Source organism: Castor canadensis, chromosome 6 (assembly GCF_047511655.1).
Source record: "Castor canadensis chromosome 6, mCasCan1.hap1v2, whole genome shotgun sequence".
NCBI lineage: Eukaryota > Metazoa > Chordata > Mammalia > Rodentia > Castoridae > Castor > Castor canadensis.
In genome coordinates this window covers 37,523,435-37,551,261 of record NC_133391.1, presented here as the reverse complement: position 1 = coordinate 37,551,261, position 27,827 = coordinate 37,523,435, and the positions used below count along the sequence as shown (strand labels likewise).

The 27,827-nt window shown below is 43.0% G+C and overlaps 1 protein-coding gene and 1 pseudogene across 1 annotated transcript in view; one reads left to right on the top strand and one right to left on the bottom strand.

The window, feature by feature from the left end:
* Window positions 1-11,687, bottom strand: part of Vwf (von Willebrand factor) — a 152,075-nt gene extending 140,388 nt beyond the window's left edge. Inside the window, exons 1-3 of the mRNA XM_020158236.2 lie at window positions 11,107-11,687; window positions 8,806-8,860; window positions 6,970-7,134 (exon numbers count right to left, since the gene is read on the bottom strand). Of these exons, the coding sequence (XP_020013825.1) occupies window positions 6,970-7,134; window positions 8,806-8,860; window positions 11,107-11,133 (247 nt within the window). The 5' untranslated portion in view covers window positions 11,134-11,687. The remainder of the gene's footprint in view (window positions 1-6,969; window positions 7,135-8,805; window positions 8,861-11,106) is intronic.
* A 15,007-nt stretch (window positions 11,688-26,694) lies between these two features.
* On the top strand, window positions 26,695-27,303 carry LOC109682783 (cyclin-dependent kinase 2-interacting protein pseudogene; annotated as a pseudogene).
* The last annotated feature ends 524 nt before the right edge of the window (window positions 27,304-27,827 follow it).

Sequence of the window (27,827 nt, the reverse complement as noted above, 5' to 3'; positions counted from 1 at the left end):
TGGAAAGAAGTTTGCCTTATTCTAGGATAAAAAATAAGGCCAACTAATGTCTCTTAACTCCATTTGTTCTGATTTTGTCCTTTCACTTGTATCCAAGCAAGGGGAGTCTTGCCTGTTCTGCATTTTCACTGGGAATGGTTTTGGCAGTGAGCACATTTTTAGAAGTTGAGCATACTTGGGAGGGAGGCAGTACTGGGGTTTGAACTCAGGGCCTTGAGCTTGCTGGCAAGTGGTCTACTACTTGAGCCATGCCTCCAGCCCTTGAAATTGTACAAACTTTCTGACATCAGGAATGTAGCCAAAGAAAAATAAACAGAACTGGAGAGATAAGTGATAGAGCAAATGGGAATCAGTATGGAGGCTCCTCACAAAACTAAAAATAGAAGTATCATGTAACCCTGCTATACCACTCTTGGGCACACACCTGAAGGAGTGCAAGTCAGCACACAACAGAGACACCTGCACAGCCATGTTTATTACAGCACTATTCACAAATGCCAAAATACTGAATCAGCCTACATGCCCATCAAAAGATGTGTAGAAAAATGTTGTATATGTACACAGTGGAGGTTTAGTCAAAAAGAAGAATAAAATTATGTCATTTGCAGAAAATGGAAATGTTAAGTGAAATAAGCCAGACTGAGAAACACAAGTATTACATGTTCTTTCTCATATGCAGAATCTAGACCAAAACAAAAGCAAACAAACAAAAAAAAACTGACACAAGTGTAAAACACAGGAACTATTTGTGTATGAGAACCAGCAAGAGCGGGGAGAGTGAAAGGAGAGGGTGATGAGGGGTAAATATCATCAAAGATTTCACACATGTATGAAAACAGAATAATGAAATCATTTTTAAAAGGAGGGAGGAGGGATAAGAAAAAGTAATAGAGGGGGTGAACTTGATAAAAGTACATTATATGTACGCGTGTAAATATCACAATGAAACACCTTTGTGCAATTAATATACGATAATAAATTTTTTAATAGAGTACATAGATAAAACATTAATAGTAGAATTTGAGTGGTGTGCATATGAATGTGATATTCTTTCAGCTTTTCATTTGTTTGAAAATGTCCATAAATATGGGTGAAAAAACAGGATGGCCTGGAAACAAGTTCCAGTTTTCAGCCCCTCCCAGGAGTCTGCCCAGCCTCTGGGCATTTGCAGTGGGCCAAGACTGAATCCCTTCTCAGGCCTCTTTTGGGGCTGATGCTCAAAACACTGTACACCTGAGTGAGACAGGGCAGGGATCCACCCAGCCCCTTTCCCTGAAGGTCTGCTGGAGCAGAAGGCTCTGCCTGTGGGAGGATATATAAAAGAGCCAGAAAGGTGTCCATGTACTTTATGAACAGATGACAGGGAAGTTCTGCCCCTCCTTTACTGGGTAACCCAACCCTTAGGACACCTGTGAGCTAAAGGTACCTCCTTCCTAGAAACAGGAAAGGAATCCCCATGGACCTGTCCTTGCAGGTTTTCCCCTCTCAATGGGACTCTGATGGTGGCTGGAACAAGTTAGCCAGAGAGATGGCAGCCAGGTGGGTAGGGAATGCTTGTGAGGAACCAGGCAATTTGAGACATGCCACCCTCTGCCACACAGATCTGGATCTAAAGTTCTTCCAGTCTGTCAAAGATGTAAAAATCACCCAAACAAGTGACCTCTTCCACTGAGGTCAGGGCTGAACAGGTTGGACAGGGATGAACAGGTGCCACAGGGAGCCAGGAGGTCATTATCACCATAAGGTTGAAAAGGAAGGCCTGTGAGACTGGAATTCAGCAGGCCAAGAAAACAGCAGAAGCAGAAAAATCAAATAAGACACATCACAGAGAAATGTGTGGTGGACACAGAAGCCCCAGCTCTTCCCAAGTAAATAGTAAACAACAGACCACATGTAGTAGACGGGGAGGAGGTTGGTTTTATAGACAGAGGAGAGCTGAGAAAAGCAGAAGCAGAGAGTGAAAAGTGAGTGGATTGTGTCAAAGTCACCTTCCTTGTAAAGGTGAATAGAGAGGAGTCTTCTCATCACAAACTTCTCCAGTAAATAAGTAAATAATGAAGGGCGCCTGGCTTTGTGTAGGACTTGGGTCCACCCTTAGGCTGACATTTAGGGTCATTTGCCCTTCATCGTAGACTATTTGAGGGACTTGCTCTGGGTGGCCCCAAGAGAGACCAGCACTAGGAAGTCCAGAAGGCAGCAGTGCCGAGCTGCTCCCAGGCTGAGCCTGGTGTGAGACAACAGTCCATCTATCAGGGGAGGTGGAGCTGGAATTTAGGATTCTGAAGTGGATAGTTTCAGTGTGGTAACCAGCCACCAGCCACCAGCCACCCATCCAGAGATACATCAAAAATAGCAATCCTAGGACAAGGGTGGCACAGTGACCTTCAGTGAGGACAGAAATGCATACAGCTCACGGAGGAGAGAGCTCTGAGTCTGAAATTTGCAGAGAGGTTCTGTGGCAATGGAATGGCAATGGAAAGAATCTTGGGGAGCATCAAAACAAGTAGTGCTTAAACTTTCCCACAAATGACCCAGTCTCACACACACACACACACACACACACAAAACTTATTACCATGTGCCATGCCCTTTGAAATTTTCTGATGTTTTCTATTCTGGGTAAATGCTGGTTGGTACCCATGGTTTATGACTCAGTTTGAACAACATTGGCCTACACTGTCTCCCATCAACCCCCTCTTCTGGAGATAGGGTCTTACTATACAGACCAGATTGGCCATAAACTGGCCAACCTCCTGCCTCAGTCTCCTAACGTTTGGGCATGTACCACCATGCCCAAAAGCTAAACTTACTCAATTTTACAGGTGGAAAAACTGAGGCCTAAGTTTATAACAGAATTTCACCATCTCACTGATATGGACATTTGGGGCTACATACATATTTGTTGTAGGGACTCTCCTGTGTGTAGGATAACTGGCTGCATCCTGGCCTCCACCCACTAGATGCTAGTAGAACTCACCCACAGTTGAGACCACCCCCAAAATGTCCCCAGACACGGCCAAATGTCGTCTGGGGGGAAAAAATCATTCCCACTAAGAAGTGTTTTTAACACTGTTTACCTGCAACAGAGCCTATTCCACCCCCAGGTTTTCCAACTCCAAGTCCAAGTCTCCTTCTGCAATGGAGTCTGAAAGCTGGGGATTCAGCAAACCCTTAAGGTAGAGCTCTAAATCACCTTCTGTTTTGTTTGCTTCCTTCCTTCAATGCACATGCTAAGCAGCCATCAGGAAAATGAGCCATCAGAAGTAGCCAGTGACTCCAAGAGGGGACCCCACACTCCATAGACCCCCAAGTGAGCACTTCCTGTAACTGCTAGAAAAGGAGGGACTGTGCATCCCCCCAAGAGGAGATACAAACCATCCAGGCTCTCTCAGGCTCCCACCTCACCTCCAACTCAGTGCATGAGGTGGTGAGTGAAGAGTCAGTCCCCAGCCCCACGAGATGCAAGAGGTGTCCTGCCCCTTCAGAAGCAGGCTGGCAGCTGGAACCACAGTCAGACCTCAGGGCATCAGTATGGAACTCACTAATACGCATTTCTGATGAACACTCCACCCTCCATCTCCATGATTCTGATGCAGGTAAACCTCCCTCCTAACTCAGAAGAACAAGGATTTTGCTAACCCGGAAGCCATGGCTTGCAAGGCGGAAGTGACTCAGCCAGCAGCAGGGTGTCTGTGGCCCTCCCCAGGATCTGGTTTGAGAGCCAGATCCTGTAGGCATGACTTAGGAAGAGGGGTCCCTCCTACACAGCAGAAGGAATCAGGACTCTCTCTCTGGAGCCTGTGCAGACTGTGGGGAAGACATGTAGCCTTGCCTGAGACCCCAGAGCCTGCCTGGCTCAGAGTGGAGATCAAGGAAGGGCCTCCCCATTGCACCAGGTGGGCTTTCATGTACAATAAACACTTTACCCAGGATGTGAACAAGCTCCACAGGCACCCAGAGAGGAATGTGAATTATTTTCAATTTAGAATTAAGGAAACAGGATGTCCTTGGAGAACAATGGAACACAAGGTGAGTACAGGCCTGGAAATGTTTGGGGTTCCTTCCCCTCACCCCAGGACTCTGCCACCCCCACTCCCTGCACCAGGCCAATAACTCCAAGGAAAACTGACATTGAACAAAAGCAAGTTATTATAGGAAAAGAATGACCACCCAGTGGGGAGTCCACAGAGATATTTGGAAATAGGCCCTCCTTGGCTATTCAATTCCCATACCCCACCCCCTACACGTGTGCGCACGCACACACTCTCTCTCTCTCTCTCTCTCTCTCTCTCTCTCTCTCTCTCTCTCTCTGAAAGCAGGAAACGGGTGGCCAGTGGGCTTCTGGTGCAAGCCTGAGTGGATGGCACTGTGTGGTTACCATCGAGGGTAGCCTGACCTGGGCAGAAGCACACAGAGGCCCAGTTAGCCCATGTCTCTGCAATGTGCACACTCAACAGATGGACATCCTATTTTGACTTGAGTCTTTCATAGCTCGAATTTGAGTAACACTTCCCCACTTTCAAAGAATTGAACTCACCTGAGCCTCACAGAACTTGCACTTTAAACATATGGAAACAGAGACTAAGAAAGTCTCTGCCACTCCCCTCAGGACACCCAGCCACAAGGGAGAATGGAGAGGCTCCCTCTTTGGTTCTTTCTATGCTTCCATTTCCTGGGTCTTTGACAACACCTTCCATGACATCTAAGTGGTAGGGTTCTTGGGGTCTTTGCCTCATCAGTCCTGGAGTGGATCCATATGTTGTTCCCTGTGACCAGCATGTGCCAGGCTCTGTTTGAGAGCTTGGTGAGCTGACTGTGGCCACTGCTATGAGCTCCTGCTGCTCTCTTAAGACTGTCTTTGCCACATTTTCCAACATGACTTCAGCATGTCACCATTCTTCCAGCTCCTCAGGGCCCACAAAGGCAAGAACCATGTCTTTGCTCATCTTTGTTTATTGGTGCTTCCAACACTGACAGAAGATGGTAATCCATGAAGCATGGTGCTCTGTTGTATAATTACATGGGTGGTTCAAGAGCCTTGGGTGAGGAGGCTTTGATGAGTGGAGAGGACAGAGGTGCCCCATGCCGAGGGGACAGCATAAGTAAGGGGAAGAGGCTAGAAGGAGCAAGAGCTCATTACGAAGAGACTGTGGGGAGGCAGGTGGGACTGCACCAATGGTTCTCAACTCCAGCCTGCATCAGGACCCACCTAGAGGGCTGCTGCAGCTAGATTGATGGCCTCCGGTCCCAGAATCCTGACTCAGTGGATCTGGAACGGGGTCCAGGAATTTCACTTCCAACCATTTCCCAGCTGCTGCTGGACTGGGAGCCAAACTTTGAGAAGCCCAGGGCTGGAGCACAGCAAGCCCAGGATAAGGCTGCAGAACAGAGATTTGGAGCCTGATGGTGAATCTGTTCCATTCAGCAGGCAGGGAGGGGTTAAGGAAGAATCTTATGCAACAGGAAAGGGTGGGAGAGAACTAGAGCTTTGCAAAGGGGATGCTGACAGGAAGAGAGGAGGGAGACAGGGTGGTGTTGGCCTTGGAAACAAGGTAGAAGTGAAAAGGGCTAGAGGTGACAAATTGGGAAAGCCATCCTGAACACTGGCTGTGGGATCCCAACTTGCATCAGAAACAGCAAGGGATGGCTTAGGAAAGCAGTTGATGAGAAGAGTTCCCCTGTGTTCTGGGAAGCAGAAGGCTCAGACCTGCCATCCCCAGGTAGCCCTGGTGTTTATTCTAAGTGGATTCTCCTACCTACCAAAGAGGAGATGTTGGTGGGAATGGAGGGTTAGGAGTGACTTAGGAAGATTTTGAGAAGTAGTAGTCACACTTCTCCACCTCTTGGCTTTGGCCTTCAGTGAAGTTTCCAAGGAGATGAAGGTGGGAGGGGGGTTACTATCTTGACTCCATTATCTGTTTTAGCTCTGTTCTTTTATGGATCCCTGCCCAGGAGATGGGGTAGGAAACAGCACATAAGGAAGCCTTAGGACCAGGCACAGAGTTCATATTCTGGTCTCTGAGAGCCAACATGTTGGAAAAGTCCTCTTCTACCACTTGAGCCCAACTCCAGGACCTGGCTGTCTTAAATCCCCACTTTTCCTTGTTGTGTTTGTAGTCAGGCCCTGTCTCTCTATCCCCATTACTGCAGTCCCTCTTGAACACAAGTCTTCCTTACCAGCTTTAACAGGGTCACGAAATTTTTCTCTGACAGTATGGATCTGTCTGTTGCCACCTCAGCATCCCAAGGCAGAGGACCCATCTTTGTTAGGGTTTGTAGCATCCCCTCTCATTCATCCTACAATTGATTAATTCTCAGAGTACAGAGGTCACCAAATCATAATTCTCCCTCACCACCTTCCTCCACTTCCAGCCTTGGTAAGTGACCTTTCTTCCTAGTAACAGAGATAATGTTCTTCAACACGAGAGGCCAGGGGTTGAAATCAGCCTTCCTTTTATTATTAATCCTCCTTGGGAGGATTATGCAGGTCCTTCAGCCTTGATGCTTCATTTGTGCATAGGGTGACTATACCTACATCCTAGGGCTACTGTGGGGATGTAGAGACAACATGGGTACAGCACCATGGATGACACAGAAGATGCTCAGTGTAAGTTAGATATTCTGAATTCCACAGGCCACCAAGAAAACCATCCTTTCTGGTTACAAGGAACTTTCCATATTCCAAAGCTCCTTTTAGATTATTATCTTTCTCTATGCTTTTGAGCTGAGCTCTTGGTTTGTTGCTAGACCCAGAACAATGAATCAACACAGGCACAAAGACCCTTTCCACCACACCAGGCAAGATAAGCCAATGAAACCCAGGTGTTGTTCCCACAAGCCACGCCCCTCCATGTTCTTAGTAGCGATCTCAGAGCTCAGGTATGTGGTGAGTGAGAACTGGAGCACTTCCTTACTGTGCACCAGGGCTAATCCCATCTCTGAATTACTCCCCTCAGTGCCCAGACTCACCAAGAATGGAGAAGGAGCGTTTCTGACAGTCCCCTGCCAGGAGGTAACTGCAGTCTCCTGCAAAGCTGTACATGGTCTCATCAAAGGTGTTGACGAAGTCACCCCCAAAGAGGCTGCATCGAGCCATCGACAGCCTGCCAAGAGCCCTTTCTCTGCACAGGGTCCCTGGAGAGAGAGACCACAGGTGAGCACAAGGGAACCTTCAACCCAGACCTCTCTGGCCTCTTAGAAATGAGGCTGCATCTCCTGGAAATTGGGTTGTGGGGTGGTACTTTCCATCCTAAATGAGGTTTAAGCTATTGCTTTCAGCCTCAAATATGACCCAGGACTCATGGTAATAGCAGAGGAACAGCTTTTCAGGAAATCTAGTCATTTACGACATTACTTAGTGATTTAAAATGCAATTATAGAACACAGAAGAAAACACAAAGAAGTTAAAATCGTCTGTGACCCAACAATTCAGCAATAACTAGAGTTGACATTTCAGTGTTGATCTTCTCATTCTACTTGACGGCTATGTACAGTTGTGAGTTTTTTACAAATTAGTAATCATCCTGTACAAACTATTTATACCCTCTGTTTATTTCTCAAAATACTGTAAAGAATTTAATTTGCCAAGCCATTGTATACAGCTCCAAAATGCGATTCTATCGATTGCATTATATTTGACATCTAGAAGTGTGAGGTATTTAGCCTCTTATAATTAAATTCTTTGTATTTTCTCAGTTTTTTTACCATTGTAAGTAGATTGCAGTAAGCATCTTTATATATAAATCTACTAGTGTATCTTAAACAGACTAAATTTTAAACATATCAGACTGTGTGCCTGTCAGTGTTGTTGTGAAGTATGAACTACTCCTGGTGGCTAACTCCCTCACTAAGTGTGTGCACAAGCAAATGTGTGTGTCTGCACAGGGGTGTGGGGGTGTGGGGGTGTGTGCATGTGTGGGTGTGTTGGCAGGTGGAGAACCATAGCAGTAAATATCTTAAATGGCATACGACCCACCTGGTAAGAAGACGCAGAAAGTGTGACAAATATACATTTCTTTCTTTCTTTCTGTCTTTCTTTCTTTCTTTTTCTCTTCCTTTCTTCCTTCCTTCCTTCCTTTCTTTCTTCCTTCCTTCCTTTCTTCCTTCCTTCCTTCCTTTGTTCCTTCCTTCTTCTTTGTGGTTTGAACTCAGCCTTTCAGTTGCTAGGCAGACACTCTACCACTTGAGCCACACCTCCAGCCCTACAAACATGTATCTCTCCCCAAACTAACTAATGAGCAGCAGATTGCATACTGCTGACCTGAGGAGTATAAATGGAGACAGTTCAAGGTCCTGCCATTCCCAAAATCTCAACAAAGAAAGAAAGGCAGTATACTGCAATGTAATAGAAAGAGAGCTGGCCTAAAACCCAGGAAAACTGCCCTCTGTGACTTTAGAGCAGTCATGTCTCCTCTCCAACCCTCAGTCTCTTTATCTGTACCATAGGAGGTACAGATGAGCCTTCATAAATGACCTCCACAATCCCATTTGTCCTTTGAAATTAATAATCCACATCTTGAATTCCTTCTTCCCCATCCTGTTCTCCCATCATATAGGATAGTTCAGTGCCACCCTTGTTATTCTACCCAATAAGAGAAGCCATTTGCAGGCACCCAGCCTCTGGGGAATACAAGTCAAAGGCAGCGTGCCCTCTAGAACCTTCACAGGAGGCAACAGTGACTCTGAAATTCATGAGCCTAGCATAAAGCACACAGGTGAGCTCAAGACATACCTGCTGACTCCTGAAAGGGCTGACCCAAATAGCTCTGGGGCAGGCTTGAGGGAAGAAAGCAGTTTGGCACCTACCTGGCAAGGTGAGGACCAGAACAAGCAGCACCCTCACAAGTCTGGCAGGAATCATCTGCAGAAAAGCAAAAGAAGTGAGCTGGTTCTTCCTGCTCAGAGAGATGGATGCTGGTATATACTACTGTCAATTCAAAACATAGGAATATTTTTTTCTTTTTCTTTTCAGTCCCTGTATGTTTACTCAATGGAATACCACTACTACCACCACCCCACAAACACACACACACAAAGAACCAAGTATGAATGATACACAGATGATTCTTACAGATATAACATTGAATAAAAGAAGCCAGATCAAAAAAATCATACATCAGGGCACCAGTAGCTAGCACCTGTAATCCTAGCTATGCAGGAGGTGGAGATCAGGAGAATCACAGTTCGAAGTCAGCCCCTGGCAAATAGTCCATGAAAACCTATCTCAAAAAAAAAAAAAACCTTCACAAAAAAGGGCTGATGGAGTGGCTCAAGGTGTAGGCCCTGTGTTCAAACCCCAGTTCTGCAAAAAAATCATACATACTATGTAAGTCTGTTTATAAAAAGCTCAAAAACAGGTGGAACTAGTTGGTGGTAATGGAGGTCAGATATACTAGTTTTTATGGTGGGAGCCAAGGGAAACTTCTGGGGTGGTGATAACACTCTGGATTTGGATCTGGGTGGTGGTTACAGATGTGTAGACATGTATAAAATTCACCGTTTTTCATTTAAGAATTGTGTACATTTTGTGTGTGTGTGTGTGTGTGTGGTACTGGAGTTTTAACTCGGGGCTTTGCACTTGCTAAGCAGGCGCTCTGCCACTTGAGCCACTCTACCTACCCAACAAATAAATTGTTTGGCGCCTACAATCCCAGCCCTGGAAAGCTAAAGCAGGAGGAGCTCAAGTTCAAGACCAACCTGCACCACACAAGGAGACCTCCTCTAAAAAAAACAGAAACAAAAAAAGATTCAGGTTCAGGGCTGGAGGTACAGCTCAGTGGTACAGTGCCTACCCAGCACTCATTTGGCCCTCGGTTCTTCCCCAGCCTCACATACACACACACAAAAAAGCACATTACTATATCTATTTTTATATCTGTGGGGGTTTATTCCCTCTTCCCAAAAACAGCACTGACCTGTGGGTACTTTCATAGTTTGTGATACAGCATGACTTTTCCTGAGGCTCAAGTAGAAGTCCCCCAGGACCAGAGCCTCCCAACATTTTCTTAAAGTAAAGGGAAATATTGATCCGCATTGATCCCATTTCTTCTTTGAACATAGGCTTCTATCCCAGAACTGCCCCTGGCCAGTGCCAGGCCCAAGAATAGCAATCACTGGTAAATTACACCCAGAGGCACCTTCCCCACAGTGGTAGTCCCAAGATAGAGAGCCACTCTTCCAGAGCCTCTCAGCCCCTCCAGGCCAGCCTGGCCTTTCCTGTGTCCATGTTCAGCCTGGCACAGAGGCACCCTCAAGTCCTCCATGCTTGGCAGAAACTGGAGAGTAAGAGCTGGTTTATACTTTTGTTGCTACCATAGGCACCCAGACTTACAGAAGGCTTGGGAACCATAGACTGACTGCTTGTTGGTCACCCACACTGGACTATTGGAGTCTCCAGAGCAAGGGCTGTCGCTCACCTCCATCCCCAGCACTTGCTCTGTAAATGTTTGCTGAGTTGACCTGATAAATGAGCAGGAGTCCAGTAGCCCAGAACCCCAGACAAACTTCCCTACTACATGCCCTGCCCCAGAGAGGGACAATTGATCCTATCTGGCAGAGAACACCCCAAAATCTTCTGCCACATTCCATCTCCTCTGGAAAAGGTTAAATGACATACAAAGGCTGCCACCCAAGGCTCACTGGGGGTAGCTCTTTTCCCACCTAAGGCCCCATCCAGAGAAACAAAGGAGTGATTAAACCCAATTAAATTAAACCCAATCTGTTATTGGGTCTGTGAAAGAAATTCTTTGTTATTAGGTGTAGCCAAGTCCTAGTATCAAAACAGTTATCCTTTTCAACTCTCTCTCAATACACAGGTACACTGGGTGTTTCCCAGAAGGTACCCAAGAAGTGAGAACAAACTCCTTTCAGTCTCATTTGAGTGATGTACTTGCAAGCAGTAAAACCCACCTTGTGAGGAAAAGCAGCCCCAGGACCCCGAGAGGCAAGAGTAGGAGGACATAAGGACTATCTTGGCCTTGAATCACCCCTCTAAACCAAACCCTTCTAGTGCAAGACTGGAGAACCCCAGCCAGTGCCCCAGGGGTAGGGATCATCTCTACATCTTCCTTCCACAACTGTGTCAATTCTCCTTCCAAAAAAACTTACCTTCTCCTGAAAATAAGGGACTGGCATCTCCAAGGTCCACTGGGAAACTCAGTCACTGCTCAATGGTGCCGCCACCAGTTGGCCATCCTCCCAGCACCTGCTCAGGCTGAATGGATCTGCGACAGCTCAGGACTGCCCTGCTATTAAGTAGCCCAGGGGCTGCAAAGTCCCCACAGCAGCAGAGATAAAGCCTAAGTTGTGACATTCACCAACAGCCCCTTTCCCCACCACAATAGCCATGAGCTGCCACAACAGGGCATTGGCCTTCTCTTAATTAACAACGGGAAACAATGGCAGGAAATGGTACTAGAAATACCTCCAGGCTGATAAGACTTTGAACTACTCGGAGGGAGACCTCTTGGCAGCTGACTTAATGAGTGCCTTGCTTCCCCAGACACCCCCCAATCCCACAGTCTGCTTGCCCCCTTGGGACTGCTCAAGTGCCCACACAGACAGCATGATCAGGGATGCTGGTTTCCCCAGGGCAGGCTGATCTAAGGCAGAGAAAGATCCAGGATACATCATCATGGCTTCTGGATCCAGCTTCCAGGGCTGAACTCCGGGGAATTTTGAAAAACACCTCAACCTGAGCCAACTCAGCTATGGAGAGGGAGGAAGGAGCACATTAACATTTCCTGTCCACCCCAGGTATGAATGATCCAGCCCTGGAACTCACAAAAACAGTCTGTTTGGGTCCTGGCCAGTGTCTCATGAACAGGTTAAAGTTAAGGTCCCGGTCATGAAACCCAGGCCTTTGTAAAATGATAGTGGGAAATGATGACTTGATGTGATGACTTGATTCTAATACTCCTTCCAAAGACTCTCTCTCTCTCTCTCTCTCTCTCTCTCTCTCTCTCTCTCTCTCTCTCTCTCTCTCTCTCTCCCTCTCTCTCTCTCTCCTCTCCCTCTCTCTCTCTCTCTCTCTCTCTCTCTCTCTCTCTCTCTCTCCCTCTCTCTCTCTCTCCTCTCTCCTCTCTCTCTCTCTCTCTCTCTCTCTCTCCTCTCTCTCCCTCCCCCCCCGCCCTCAGGGCTAGGGAAGGAACTCAGTGCCTTGTGCATGCTGTGCAAGTGCTATACCACTGAGCTACACCCCAGTCCTCCAAACGTTCTACCACCCACTTCTGGTAGCCTGATTCCCTAATGTTACACACACGCACACACACACTCCAATCCTTTTTCCCAACCTCCCATTTCCCGAAGCCTAATTTTTAACATTATTTGCCATACTAATTCCTGCTAAAATAGATAGCTGACAAAATGGTAGGAGGGGGCAAGGCAGGAAGTGATCCTCTCAGTGGGATTCTTGGCACAGAGCTAGGCAGCTAAAACACACAGCATTTAGGAATAGAAGCCACTTCATGACTTCCCACCTGATACCTCCTGCCCTAAGACTGATAAATCACTATGCTCCCAGCCCTTCCCTTCCCCCAAACACCTCACACTCCCCCACTCCCTTTACTACCCCAGGAAAGGAAGAGGAATGTGGCCAAGACAGAAAAACCCTAAATGAAGCAGGACTAGCACAATATAGTAGAAAATGCACTTAAGGATTCCCATTTCTACCTTTTTTAAGTTAATAAACTAAAAATCATCCCATTTAAATATATCTTGAAATGCTGTATTAAATATAACAATGATTTTTAAAAATGCACTGCTGACTTTGGAGGACAGTGAGGAATCTCCAAGTATCAGTGAAGGACCCCAATGAGCATGGAAAGGTTTAGATCTTCAGAGCTTGGCCAGTGTGGGGACTCTTTAGACTTGAGGCTGGACACTGCAGGGACATCAGGTTTTGGGCCTGACCAGCCAGAGAACCACTGAGACTCAGCATTAAACTAAAATCCTTGAAAGGAAATATCTTCCAAAGGGTAGACTAGGAAAAAAAATTCTCTATTCATAACAGAAGATAAGAACTTTATCTGTCTCTTTCCATCTGTTTCCGAGTGGGAAAATTAAGTCTTTCTGTAGAATTTGTAGCCATGGGTTTAAATTCATGCTCGTTAAAGGGTTAAAATTACATTACCCCACAGTCCAGGAAGCCCCAAGCTGAAAAAGTTACACAGACATTAGTCTTGGTCTCTGGGGTTCCTGGAAGAAACAGACACAAATCTCACTTAAATAAATAAATAAATAAATAAACCTTCTCAGGTCACATGTGATACCCACAGATGAAGCTCTCTTGAGGATGAATTCAATATCACAAATTCTAAAACACTTTAGGAAACACTCCACCGTGAACAAGAATAAGCAGTCTGGATAGAAAGCAGGAGAATGTAGAACTTCAGATAATAAAATGATCAGAGAAAAAAATGCGCCTTTAAAATAAACCAAAGAGCAAATGTTGAAAGCATCAAAAAATAAGACATGAGAAAAGAACAGAAAGACCTAGAAAATAATTTTTAGAACTGAAACATATACAGCAAATTAATTGAAAAACTCATTAAAAATATTTGTAGAGAAAAGTTTGTTGGAAAATAACTCCAAGGGAATTACTCCAGTAAGTAGAAGATGGGAGAAAGACAGTGGGAGAAGATCCGAAGAGAAGGGCTAAAAGTAAAACCGAGAGTAAAATCCTGCACTCGGGCCCTTGTCTACAGCCCCCGGCAGCAGATCCTGAGTGTTTTACTGCAGATAATTAGTGGGGAGGGCAGGAAACAGCAGCAAGGACAGGGAAGTGCGATATGAAGAAAGGAAGGTTGCCAAGAAAAGATGTTTATTAAGCCAGCTATGAAGGGGCAGCTGAAGCTGAATCCTGTGAGGAGAGGTTGGGAGAGTTAAGACACAGCCTCAGAACTGTCCTGTCTTAGGATCAGAGAACAGTTGTTGCCAAGGGCTGCTTCTGGGAACATTAGCCCCTCAATACTTCTGGCTATGGGGCACAGAGGTGGATCACTGGCAGTGTGGAGGAAACAGAGAGTTGAAGTCAGAGGGCTGTGGGAAGGGGCTGTAGCATCTAGTGTACCTAGTTAAATCATTAGTCAAAAGTTAGGGAATGTAGAGCCTTTTCTCCCAGAAAGCAATAGGTTTAACATAAACATCCCTTTCCGAAAAAACTACTTAAGAAAGTACTTCAGGAAGAAGGATATCAAACCCAGAAAGAAGATGCCAGAAGAAAATGTAACAGAAGCTGGCAGAGTAGCTCAAGTGGTACAGCACCTGCCTAGAAAAAGTCAACAAAGAAATTGATAACTATGGGATAAATAAGAACAGACAATGATCTCGTAAAACAGTAACAGTGACAATAAATTAGAGAGTTAAAAAAAGTAAGATGGAACCAAAATACCAGTAAGTGCTAAGGTCCTTGCATCCCACAAAAGAAAGAGGCAGGTAATAACTCTGTTAGGCAAGCTGCATGGTAAAATTTTAAGAGAGACTACTAAAAGGATATCATTGAATAGTATGTTGTCTGAACCCGTAGGGGAAAAATAGGAAATAAGGAAAATTGATTGATCTAGGAGAAAAATGGAAAAAGCAAGATAGATAGTATAAAATAAGATAGTTTATACAAAAAAAAATCAATAATCCAAAACAAAAGACAGAGATTACCAGATTGAATTTCTTTTAAAAGATACACAATCTAGCAGTGCTCAAGAAACATGTCTAAAATATAAAAACTTCATGAGAAAGAAAGTAAAAGACAAATTGTAACCAAGAGAAAGCTGATGATGCTATATCAGATAAAGTGAACTTTAAAATAAAAGTCATTATTAGCAATAAAGAAGATAAAAAGGTGATAAAGGCTCAATGTACCAAATTATGCAATCTTAATATATAAGCTTACAATTTACTTTCTTATTTTTGTTCATTTACTTTTTTTTTGTCAGTACTGGGAATTGAACTCAGAACCTCATACTTGCTAAGAAAGTGCTCTGTGACTTAAACCACACTCCCAGCCCTTTTCTGCTTTAGTTATTTTTCATATAAGGTCTCATGCTTATTGCATAGGCTAGCATCAGACCAGGATCCTCCTACCTATGCCTTCCACATAGCTGAGATTACAGGTGTATGCCACTATATCTGGCCCCTATAATTCATTTGTTAAAAATGATTGAGTTGGGGCTAGGATTGTAGGTCAGTGATAGAGCACTTGCCTAGCACATACAAGGCTCTGGGCACCTCAAAAATAAATAAATAAATAAATAAGATAAAAATAAATATAAATATAAAATATATTGAATTATAAAGCAAAACAGAGAAGGCTTAGTCAATGATGCTTATTTACAGCAAACAAAAACATTTTAACAACTTAACAGAAAGAAGGCTGAGAAACAGAGCAAACAACAATTCAGACAAAATATAAGCCACTTTCCCTTCCAGACCCAGGACTTTAAAAAAGATGTTCAGTGTGCCTAATGTCACCACTGTGTCCAGATGCCCAGGCCATCACAGCAAAAGAAGAGGAATCATAAGACTATGACATCGAAAGGAAAAAAGCAAAATAATTATTATTCAGACACATGAATAGAAAACACTGCGCAAGAGAATCTAGTGTAGCAATCTAATGTAGCAGTTTACCACAGCAGGATTCATTTTTTTCTTTTTTTATTAAGGTATATTCATTGTGACAATTCCAAATAAGCCTATTTGGTTATTTGGTTATAAGCCTACATTGGTTAGATCACCCACCATCTCTCCCCTCAACCCCTCCCCACCCTACTTAAACCAATTGCAAGAGGTTTCATCATTCTATTCATATAAATACATGAAGCCTATCAACCATATTCCCTCACCTTCATCTCATTCACCCTCCCCTTTCTCACAAGTACCACACACACACACACACACACACACACAAACACACACTGTGCCAATTTTATAGTCCTGTCTTTTGTTATTAATCTATTATGCTCTTATAAAATTATAAAATGCAATCTTTTTTTTTTTCATTTTTCTTTTATTATTCATATGTGCATACAAGGCTTGGTTTATTTCTCCCCCCTGCCCCCACCCCCTCCCTTACCACCCACTCCACCCCCTCCCGCTCCCCCCCTCAATACCCAGCAGAAACTATTTTGCCCTTATCTCTAATTTTGTTGTAGAGAGAGTATAAGCAATAATAGGAAGGAACAAGGGGTTTTGCTGGTTGAGATAAGGATAGCTATACAGGGCATTGACTCACATTGATTTCCTGTGCGTGGGTGTTACCTTCTAGGTTAATTCTTTTTAATCTAACCTTTTCTCTAGTTCCTGGTCTCCTTTTCCTATTGGCCTCAGTTGCTTTAAGGTATCTGCTTTAGTTTCTCTGCATTAAGGGCAACAAATGCTAGCTAGTTTTTTAGGTGTCTTACCTATCCTCACCCCTCCCTTGTGTGCTCTCGCTTTTATCATGTGCTCATAGTCCAATCCCCTTGTTGTGTTTGCCCTTGATCTAATGTCCACATATGAGGGAGAACATACGATTTTTGGTCTTTTGAGCCAGGCTAACCTCACTCAGAATGATGTTCTCCAATTCCATCCATTTACCAGCGAATGATAACATTTCGTTCTTCTTCATGGCTGCATAAAATTCCATTGTGTATAGATACCACATTTTCTTAATCCATTCGTCAGTGGTGGGGCATCTTGGCTGTTTCCATAACTTGGCTATTGTGAATAGTGCCGCAATAAACATGGATGTGCAGGTGCCTCTGGAGTAACAGTCTTTTGGGTATATCCCCAAGAGTGGTATTGCTGGATCAAATGGTAGATCGATGTCCAGCTTTTTAAGTAGCCTCCAAATTTTTTTCCAGAGTGGTTGTACTAGTCTACATTCCCACCAACAGTGTAAGAGGGTTCCTTTTTCCCCGCATCCTCGCCAACACCTGTTGTTGGTGGTGTTGCTGATGATGGCTATTCTAACAGGGGTGAGGTGGAATCTTAGTGTGGTTTTAATTTGCATTTCCTTTATTGCTAGAGATGGTGAGCATTTTTTCATGTGTTTTCTGGCCATTTGAATTTCTTCTTTTGAGAAAGTTCTGTTTAGTTCACCTGCCCATTTCTTTATTGGTTCATTAGTTTTGGGAGAATTTAGTTTTTTAAGTTCCCTGTATATTCTGGTTATCAGTCCTTTGTCTGATGTATAGTTGGCAAATATTTTCTCCCACTCTGTGGGTGTTCTCTTCAGTTTAGAGACCATTTCTTTTGATGAACAGAAGCTTTTTAGTTTTATGAGGTCCCATTTATCTATGCTATCTCTTAGTTGCTGTGCTGCTGGGGTTTCATTGAGAAAGTTCTTACCTATACCTACTAACTCCAGAGTATTTCCTACTCTTTCTTGTATCAACTTAAGAGTTTGGGGTCTGATATTAAGATCCTTGATCCATTTTGAGTTAATCTTGGTATAGGGTGATATACATGGATCTAGTTTCAGTTTTTTGCAGACTGCTAACCAGTTTTCCCAGCAGTTTTTGTTGAAGAGGCTGCTATTTCTCCATCGTATATTTTTAGCTCCTTTGTCAAAGATAAGTTGCTTATAGTTGTGTGGCTTCATATCTGGATCCTCTATTCTGTTCCACTGGTCTTCATGTCTGTTTTTGTGCCAGTACCATGCTGTTTTTATTGTTATTGCTTTGTAATATAGTTTGAAGTCAGGTATTGTGATACCTCCTGCATTGTTCTTTTGACTGAGTATTGCCTTGGCTATTCGTGGCCTCTTGTGTTTCCATATAAATTTAACAGTAGATTTTTCAATCTCTTTGATGAATGTCATTGGAATTTTGATGGGAATTGCATTAAACATGTAGATTACTTTTGGGAGTATAGACATTTTTACTATGTTGATTCTACCAATCCATGAGCATGGGAGATCTCTCCACTTTCTATAGTCTTCCTCAATCTCTTTCTTCAGAAGTGTATAGTTTTCCTTGTAGAGGTCTTTCACATCTTTTGTTAGGTTTACACCTAGGTATTTGATTTTTTTTGAGGCTATTGTAAATGGAATTGTTTTCATACATTCTTTTTCCGTTTGCTCATTGTTAGTGTATAGAAATGCTAATGATTTTTCTATGTTGATTTTATATCCTGCTACCTTGCTATAGCTATTGATGATGTCTAGAAGCTTCTGAGTAGAGTTTTTTGGGTCTTTAAGGTATAGGATCATGTCGTCTGCAAATAGGGATATTTTGACAGTTTCTTTACCTATTTGTATTCCTTTTATTCCTTCTTCTTGCCTAATTGCTCTGGCTAGGAATTCCAGTACTATGTTGAATAGGAGTGGAGATAGTGGGCATCCTTGTCTGGTTCCTGATTTTAGAGGGAATGGTTTTAATTTTTCTCCGTTAAGTATAATGCTGGCTGTAGGTCTGTCATATATAGCTTTTATAATGTTGAGGAACTTTCCTTCTATTCCTAGTTTTCTTAGAGCTTTTATCATGAAATGATGTTGGATCTTATCAAAGGCTTTTTCTGCATCTATTGAGATGATCAAGTGGTTTTTGTCTTTGCTTCTGTTAATGTGGTTTATTACGTTTATTGATTTTCGTATGTTGAACCACCCCTGCATCCCTGGGATGAAGCCTACCTGGTCGTGGTGAATAATCTTTTTGATGTGTTGCTGAATTCGATTTGCCATTATTTTGTTGAGGATTTTTGCATCAATGTTCATTAAGGAGATTGGCCTATAGTTCTCCTTTTTGGAGGTGTCTTTGCCTGGTTTTGGGATAAGTGTAATAGTGGCTTCATAAAATATGTTTGGCAGTTTTCCTTCCCTTTCTATTTCATGGAACAGTTTAAGGAGGGTTGGTATCAGTTCTTCTTTAAAGGTCTGATAGAATTCAGCAGAGAATCCATCAGGTCCTGGACTTTTCTTTTTGGGGAGACTCTTGATTGCTGCTTCAATTTCATTTTGTGTTATAGGTCTATTCAGGTGATTAATTTCCTCTTGGTTCAGTTTTGGATGATCATATGTATCTAGAAATCTGTCCATTTCTTTTAGATTTTCAAATTTATTTGAATATAGGTTCTCAAAGTAGTCTCTGATGATTTCCTGGACTTCCATGGTGTTTGTTGTTATCTCCCCTTTTGCATTCCTGATTCTACTAATTTGGGTTTTTTCTCTCCTCATTTTAGTCAGGTTTGCCAGGGGTCTATCGATCTTGTTTATTTTTTCAAAGAACCAACTTTTTGTTTCATTAATTCTTTGTATGGTTTTTTTGGTTTCTATTTTGTTGATTTCAGCTCTTATTTTTATTATTTCTCTCCTTCTATTTGTTTTGGGATTTGCTTGTTCTTGTTTTTCTAGGAGTTTGAGATGTATCATTAGGTCATTGATTTGGGATCTTTCAATCTTTTTAATATATGCACTCATGGCTATAAACTTTCCTCTCAAGACTGCCTTAGCTGTGTCCCATAGGTTCTGGTAGGTTGTGTTTTCATTTTCATTGACTTCTAGGAACTTTTTAATTTCCTCTTTTATTGCATCGATGATCCATTCTTCATTAAGTAATGAGTTATTTAGTTTCCAGCTGTTTGCATGTTTTTTGTCTTTACTTTTGTTGTTGAGTTCTACTTTTACTGCATTGTGGTCAGATAGTATGCATGGTATTATTTCTATTTTCTTATATTTGCTGAGGCTTGCTTTGTGCCCTAGGATATGATCTATTTTGGAGAAGGTTCCATGGGCTGCTGAGAAGAATGTATATTGTGTAGAGGTTGGATGAAATGTTCTGTAGACATCTACTAGGTCCACTTGATCTATTGCATATTTTAGATCTTGGATTTCTTTATTGAGTTTTTGTTTGGATGACCTATCTATTGATGATAATGGAGTGTTAAAGTCTCCCACAACCACTGTGTTGGCGTTTATATATGCTTTTAGGTCTTTCAGGGTATGTTTGATGAAATTGGGTGCGTTGACATTGGGTGCGTACAGATTGATGATTATTATTTCCTTTTGGTCTATTTCCCCTTTTATTAGTATGGAATGTCCTTCTTTATCTCGTTTGATCAATGTAGGTTTGAAGTTTACTTTGTCAGAGATAAGTATTGCTACTCCTGCTTGTTTTCGGGGGCCATTGGCTTGGTAAATCTTCTTCCTAAAATGCAATCTTTAAAGTGACCCTATTAGCAAACAACAACTGCTGGAGAAGCAGAAGAAACAGAATACACTATGCACAATAACCTTGTGCAGAAAACCACAAACTTCACTGCAAAACACAAAAGAAAACCAAATAGAGAGACACACTGTATTCATACTAAGTCACAATATTGTAAATATGCCAAATATCTTCAAATTAATCTGTAAATTAAATGTAAATCCAATCAAAATCTAACAGGGCTTTCATGAAATTAGATGAGCTATTCCTAAAATCCTAATTTAGGAAAATCCTAATTCCTAAAATGGAAAGCCACAGATGAAGAACAGGGAAAATAAGCCAGGCACTGTGGCTCATACCTATAAACCAGCTACTCAGAAGGTGGAGATTGGGAGGATCATGGTTAGAGGCCAGCCTCAGCAAAAATGTAAGGAAACACAATCTCAACAAAAAAGTTTAATGTATATGCTAATATTTTAAAAATAAAAAGGTGGGCATGGTGGTTCACACCTGTAATCCCAGCTACATTGGAGGTATACATAGGAGGATTACAGTCTGAGGCCAGCCAGGGTGAAAAGTGTGAAACCCTATCTGAAAAATAACTAAATTGAAAAGGACTAGGAACATGGCTCAAGTGGTAGAGTGCCTGCCTAGCAAGCACAAGGCCCTGAGCTCAAACTCGTGCCCCGCCCACCAAAAAAGTAAAAGAATAATTAAGACAATTCCAAGTTTTAGTTTGTCCATAGAATGGGACAGACATACAGTGACAATCGGTAGTGATGTGGAAAGGTAATTCACAGAAAGAAACCCAGTTGACCAGCAAATATATGAAAAGCCACTCGCCCCACTGGTCATCAGGGAAAGCTAAAATGAAATCCCAATTAGTCTACCCATCAGAATAACAAGGACATGGTGCTTCTGGGATTCCCATACACTGCTGTTACAAGACAGATGGTAGATCACTTTGGAGGAAAAGGTGGTGCTATGAGAATTAAAGATATTCTTCCCCACAGCCCTGCAACTGCACTCCTAGGCATATTCCTAGAGAAACTTCACCCACGTGCCCGAACCAACATGCACGCAGTGTATCCCACAGCTGTGTCTGTTCTCACAATGATGCATAAGCAGCCAACCCAAATGCACGCCAACAGAAAAAGAACTGTTCAATAAACTGTGGTCTGTGTTTCCCATGAAATACCTAGTAGCAGTTTAAAAATACTCTAGGCTATGTGTTCCAACATGGACAAATCCCCAAAATAATTGTGAGTGAAAAAATAAAAGCAAATATCAGAGGGTATGTACAGCATGACACCATTTATTTAAGAAGCATGTAAAATAAAGCTGCATATTATTGCTTATAAATGTTTAATTGCTGGAAAAATAAATACGTAGTATGATAATTACTGAATTTGGAATACTGGTTACCATTGGGAGGAAGAGAGAAGATTCCGCAGAGTAGTACATAGGGCCTATAACTCTGTATCTGTGTCATTTCTTTAATCATTTTAACAATATGAAGCAATGGTGGCAAAATGTTAAGACAGCTGGAACGTGAGTGTTTTTATATCATCCCCCTAGGTTTCTACAGGGGTGACATTTTCATTTAAAAGATAAACCCCTAGCTGGCAGAGTGGCTTAAGTGGTAGAGCACCTTCCTATCAAGTGTGAGGCCATGAGTTCAAATTTCAGTGCTTCCAAAAAATAAAAAATAAGAGATAAAGCCCTAAAGACATTGTCTTTAGGAGTATTGTCTTTGCCCTTACAAATAACAAGTGGCCAGCATCCTGTACACAAATCTTTGCCCACACAGTCTATTTCCTTCAAGTGAATTCCCAGAAGCGAAAGAAAGTTCTGGGCCAAAGGGTTCAAAAATTAAGACTTTTATACATCCTTCCAAGAATCATATCAATTTACTCTTTCATTACTTTTTATTATTTGGTAATACAACTGACAAAGTCTGTTAGAAGGTCATTGCTTTCTTGTCTGTCGTTTGTTTGTTTGTGGTGCAAGGGATTGAACCCAGGGCCTTGGGTATGCTAGGCAAGCGCTCTACCACAGAGCTACATCCTCATCCCCACAAGGTTGTTGCTTTAATAATTATTTCTTTGGTTATCAGGGGAACACTTTCTAATATTGCCCATCTGTATTTCTTTCCTTGTGAATTTCTGGTTCATGTCTTTAGCCATTTTCAACTGAGATACTTCTTCCAATTGACTTGTAAAAGCTCATGAAAGATTAAGAATTTTATTCTTATTTCCTCCCATTCATATGCAGGGGTTTTTTGTCAGTTCTTAATTTACCTTTATTATTTATTTATGGTGGGTTTTTAGCTATTTAGTACTTGGGGGACTTGTTGGATGTTATTTTTAGAGGCCTGGGTAGCAGGCACAATGGAGGACGAAGTACAGAACGTTCAAAGACACATAGTGAAGTGTTTTCTCTCCCTTCCTCCAGGTTGGGTGTCCAGCTGTCCCCATTTGCCCTGGGCTGAGATCATTTCACGACTAAAACTGGGACAGTTCTCGGCAAACTGGGGCTGTTGGTTATCCTCCTAGCCCCCAGCTCCCTTCTCAGGGAGACTGGTCAGCTTCTTAGACAGTCTTCCAAACATATGACAAAAGTTTTAAACCTTTGTCTTCAAATCTATTACAGAGAATAACAGTCATAGTGCATAGATGTTCATTTGCAAACTCTGTCAGTCACCTTATTTTCTTTACATTAAATTTAAACCAGCCTTCTTAGTCAGTCAGTGAACAAGGTCAAGAACATCAAATCTTCATCCTGCTGGCTATTTCCTCCTTCCCCAACCTACCTTGTCCTTTAAAGATGAGCAGTCCAGAACAACCAGGCCTTCCTGACAGGACCTCTGGGTCCCCAGGCCCCATTTCAGCACCATGATGAGCACAGAGGAGGCAGAAGCATGGTCCTCCCACCCAGCCTCTCTCCCTGGCTGTGGGCCCCTCTTCTCATGTGTTCCTACCAGGTGTCACACTCTTCACTTCCTCCTCCTTCCCTCACTCTTGCCCACACAGTCCCACCTGACCCTACACTGTGCGTGACAGGATGCCTGCTCTGTGTGCAACAGTGTCACTCCCAAGATGCTCCCCAGACACCTCCAGTGCTCAGCTCGCATGGTTCCTTTATCCAAAATGTCCTACCTCTCCTCCCCATGCCTCTAACTCCTGTTCATCCTTTCATGTTCCTCTTCTCTAAGAAGAGACTTTGTCACTGGTAAACACCTGACAAGTACCAGGCACTCTTTAGGGGTGTTATATACATTATTTTATTTAATTCTCCTCTATGATTTCCTAGGTCTACTGTCACAAATACCCATAAGCTGATTGGCTTAAAACAATACAAATTTGTTCCTTCATATCTCTAAAGGAGAAAGATCTGAAATTTTGGTGTCAACAAGGCCACACTCCCTCTGAAGGCTCTGAGGAAAGATCTTCCAGCCTCTGGTGGCTCCAGACATTCCTTGGCTGCATCACTCTAGTCTCTACTTTCATCTTCATGTGTCTTTTTCTCCTTTCCTTGGGTATCTCTTTAAGAACACTTGTGACTGAATCTAAGTAATATAGATGATTTAGTACCTAAAATGATCTCATTTGATATCCTTAATTACATCTGCCAACACCCTTTTCCAAATAAGGTCATATTCACAGGGCCTGGAGCTAGGACATGGACATGTCTTTTGGGGGACACTGTTGAACCCACTATACCTTCTCACAACCATTTGAGGTAAATATGATTAGTTTCTGTTATGGTTTGAATGTATATCCCAAGATTCATGGGCGAGAAACTTAATCCCCAATGCAACAGTGGTGAAACATGGGACTTTCAAGAGGTGATTAGGTCATGAATGGACCGACACCATTGTTGTGGGAACAGGTTGCTTATCACAGGAGTTCCTGATAAGAGGATGAGTTCCCCATACTGTCTTCCTCTTGTGCCTTCTGCCATGGTGTGATACAGCAAGAAGCCCCTGGCCAGATACTGGCACCTTGACCTTGGACGGCCCACACTCTGAAACAGTAAGAAATAAATTTCTTTTTTATGAGTTTCCCAGTCTGTGGTATTTTGTTATAGCCATACAAAACTAAGACTAAGGCATTCTCACTTTACAGACAGAGGATGCTAAGACTCAGCCAGGTTATGTAACTTGCATAGGGTCACATTATCATGGAAAGATAACCACTTCCTTCTGACCTCAAAGTCTGTGTTTTTTTTTTTTCCACTACGCCTACAGCTCTTGCACAAGGTTCACCTTCTCCCTCCCTAACCCCTCACTGTTCTGCCTTTGTGCCACCTGTGGGTGTCTCCAGTGGAACTGCCATCTCATGCATTTTGCTAATCATAGCTCCTCTGACTAGAGCTTTCCTAGAACCAGGACCACGGCGTGGCACTTAAGTGCGTCCTCCCCACCGTGTGCTTGTTTTACTTCCAAGTTAACGTGACAGCAGTGCTGAATAATCAGCATATGACATTGAAATGTAGCTACAAGGCTAAAACTACAGAGAAAGAATTGCTCAACACCAGAGGAAGTTGTCAGCTATTATCCAGTTCGTCGGGGCAGAGGTAAAAAATACTCATCCTCATGGCTTGGAGAGTACACAGGGAATCACAGAATGGCTCTGTTCAGTGGCCGGAGTGGCAGACTAGGGTCATGCTCTTTGGCATTCTGTGACAGTAACTGGTGTCAGGCTCTAGCATTCCTAATTTCTAAATGATACTCGAATTTCTATTTTGTTGGAATGTAATTCCCTTGGCTGGAATATTAAGGTTACTCAGTGGGTTAGGAGTGTAGCTCCATGGTAGAGTGTTAAGGGCTCCTGGTCATAAACTGACCATGGCAGTGGAGAGAGCACCCCGTGGCTGTGGGCACAGGCTACAGAGTCATCAGCTCTCTGATCCTCACACCACTTAGAACACCCAGAATCATGCTGTGATCCCAAGTGCCACTTTCTTAGGGAAACTCAAAGTCAGAGGCTAAGCCATGAAATTTTATATTTGACAATTGAAGTCTAGTGATTTCAGTAGATATTTGATATATTATACAATTGATGGATCAGTAAATAAGAAAATCATCCAGGGAGGCTTTGCTGAGGATGTTTTGGTGGAGGTAGTTGGTTTCCCTGGGATTATATAAAGTTTTTCATCTATGCTATTTCAAATGTAAAGTGGGGCACTGCAGCTTACAGTCCTGAGCAACATGCCAGTGTTGGAGATACATTTGCACACGGTTGGGTGAGTTGCATGGTCTGCTGTTCACATGCACAGAGCACATCAACTCTTCTGTCACTCACAAAGCACTCGTCAATCCTCTGACCTCATACCACTATTTGGCAAGGGCTCACAAGATATCTTCTGGCCATTTTTGTATATTTTATAAACATGACATGTGCTGACACCTTATCTTCCTAGTCAGACCACAAATTTCTTGAGAACAGGAACCGAATTTTGAGAGCACACTGCCTTCCAGACTATACCATACCTCTAGACCCAGGGGCAGGACTCTTAGCAAAAGGGATCCTCCAACTGGTACCCCTCAGCTGGCAGGTCCCCACTCAGCCCACCAGTTTCTCCACCTTGTGCTCTGCCTTCCTGCTGCAGGTGGTGATTCATGGGATGAAGCGCCTCCCTCCCGGGTGTGTGCTTGCTGGGGGAGAGGAGAGGTCTATACCCTATACCTTGGACATAGAGCTCCATACCTTAAAAAAAAAAAAAAGAAGTCCACGAAAAGCTGTATGAACAATGCTAGAAGGTCAAAGGAGAGATAAACTGGGATGTAGCTCAGTTGTAGAGCACTTGCCCACCATGCCCTGGGTTTTGTTCCCAGCACCACAAAAAAAAAAGAGGGGAGGATAAGAAGAGTAAGAACTTCCCTTCTTCTGGGATGATGGGTAAGGCCCATCAGGGAGAGGAGCATTTGAACTGGCTAGGTAGAATGATTCTTCAATAATTGTAATTAATGTTTTATTATTACAAAAGTAATGTGATCATTGTAAAAAAAAAAAGTATGGACAAATAAAAATAGGAAATAAGGAAGACAAAATGATGGATTAGAGGCAAGCAACCAGAAAATAGCTTCTCAGCGAGGTGAGAGACTAAAGAACACACTGAAGGTTAATATGAGTGAAGCAGAGACTCTGGTTATTGGAACAGAGGGCAGGAAACATTGCTTCAATGCTGAGCCCACAGCGGCCTGGCAGAGCAAGGAGTAACAAAAAGGGAAAGAGGGAGAAATTCAGAACAGAAAGACGGTCTGAACTTAGTTGATGTGGAACTGTATAATGTGCTGACACGTGAGAAGTGATCTGTGTTTCTCATTGTGTGAAAGCTGGTGCTATAGCAGGAAGCCATCTTGACAAGGTCGCAGGCTCAAGCTTGCTGCATTTTCCTTTCACCTGACTTCATAGCAAATATTGCCACACTGTCCTGGCCATGGTCCACCTTGTGACCCAATGTAGCCCAGAAGCAATGCCACTGAAGTAAGTTTATCAAAAAATACACACAAGGGGGCTTCAAGTCTCATTTCAGGAATATCTGCCGACCACATAGAAGCAAAAACTCTTGAATTGCAACAACCAGAAAACCTGTCTTGTCTGTCAGTACAAGAAAAATTAAGGACAATGCAGCTGACTGGCATAATTTAATCCTGAAATGGGAAAGCCTCAGTGATGCAGGTTTTACTACCACAAGCAGCATTGTCAATCTGAAAATCAGCTTACTGAGTAAAGGCAAGATAAAATTAGAGAACAGCAGCCCAGCCTCCAATGAAAATAAAGAAAATATGTACCCAGAATATGACATGGAACTTGCGACACTCTGTGAGGAACTCCAGGCTACCTTGGATGGTTTTTCCTAAATACAGTAAAAATGGAGAAGCTGTCTTCAACTACCAAGGGAATTTGTGAACTAGAAAATTACCACTATAAGGAGAAGAGTAAATAGCACTCTCTGTTTCACACATGGCCACCACCCATTTTTTTGAGGTTTCCTTCCAACTCTCTGACAGTACAGGAAGGAGCTCCTCCTCAAGCATAGGTGAAGAGCTGGCGCACACAGCAGATCACGAACTCACCCTGAGCTACCTGTCCACATGGCTGCACCAGCCCTCAAGGAGAGTGACGGCAAGCTGCACCTGGAGAGCATGCTGCTAGAAACAGGCCACTGGCCACTGTGACTCCCCAGATATACCGTGGCCCATGGCTTCTTCCCTGACCCCCAGGTCGACAGTCCACTGGGTAGGGCCTGGTGTTGATCCAGGATGATTTCAGCGGCCCCTGTGGCCTCTCCAGATCTCCCTACCACTGCAGCAGCTTCGTCCCCTATGCCTCACCTCACCTGTCGTGAAGCTGTCACCCAACAGCACCTCTGAGTGAAATACATGAGTTCCTGAGCAGAACGATTGAGGGATCTGGGTTTTGTAACATAAGTTACTTTACATATTAATTTGTGTAGGAAAATCCTAGTTTCATATTTTTTTTACTTTAGATCTATCCACATTTAGCATTTTTGGTTTTTGTTTGATTTATTTTTAGTTTTTTGGCAGTGCTGGTGATGGAACCCAGGCCTTCACACATACTAGGCAAGTGCTCGACCACTGAGTCACGTCTCCAGACCTGTATATATTCATATATCTCTGAGTATATGAGAATATATTCTGTAATTATAACTAATGTTTAAAATACTACATCATCAACTGCA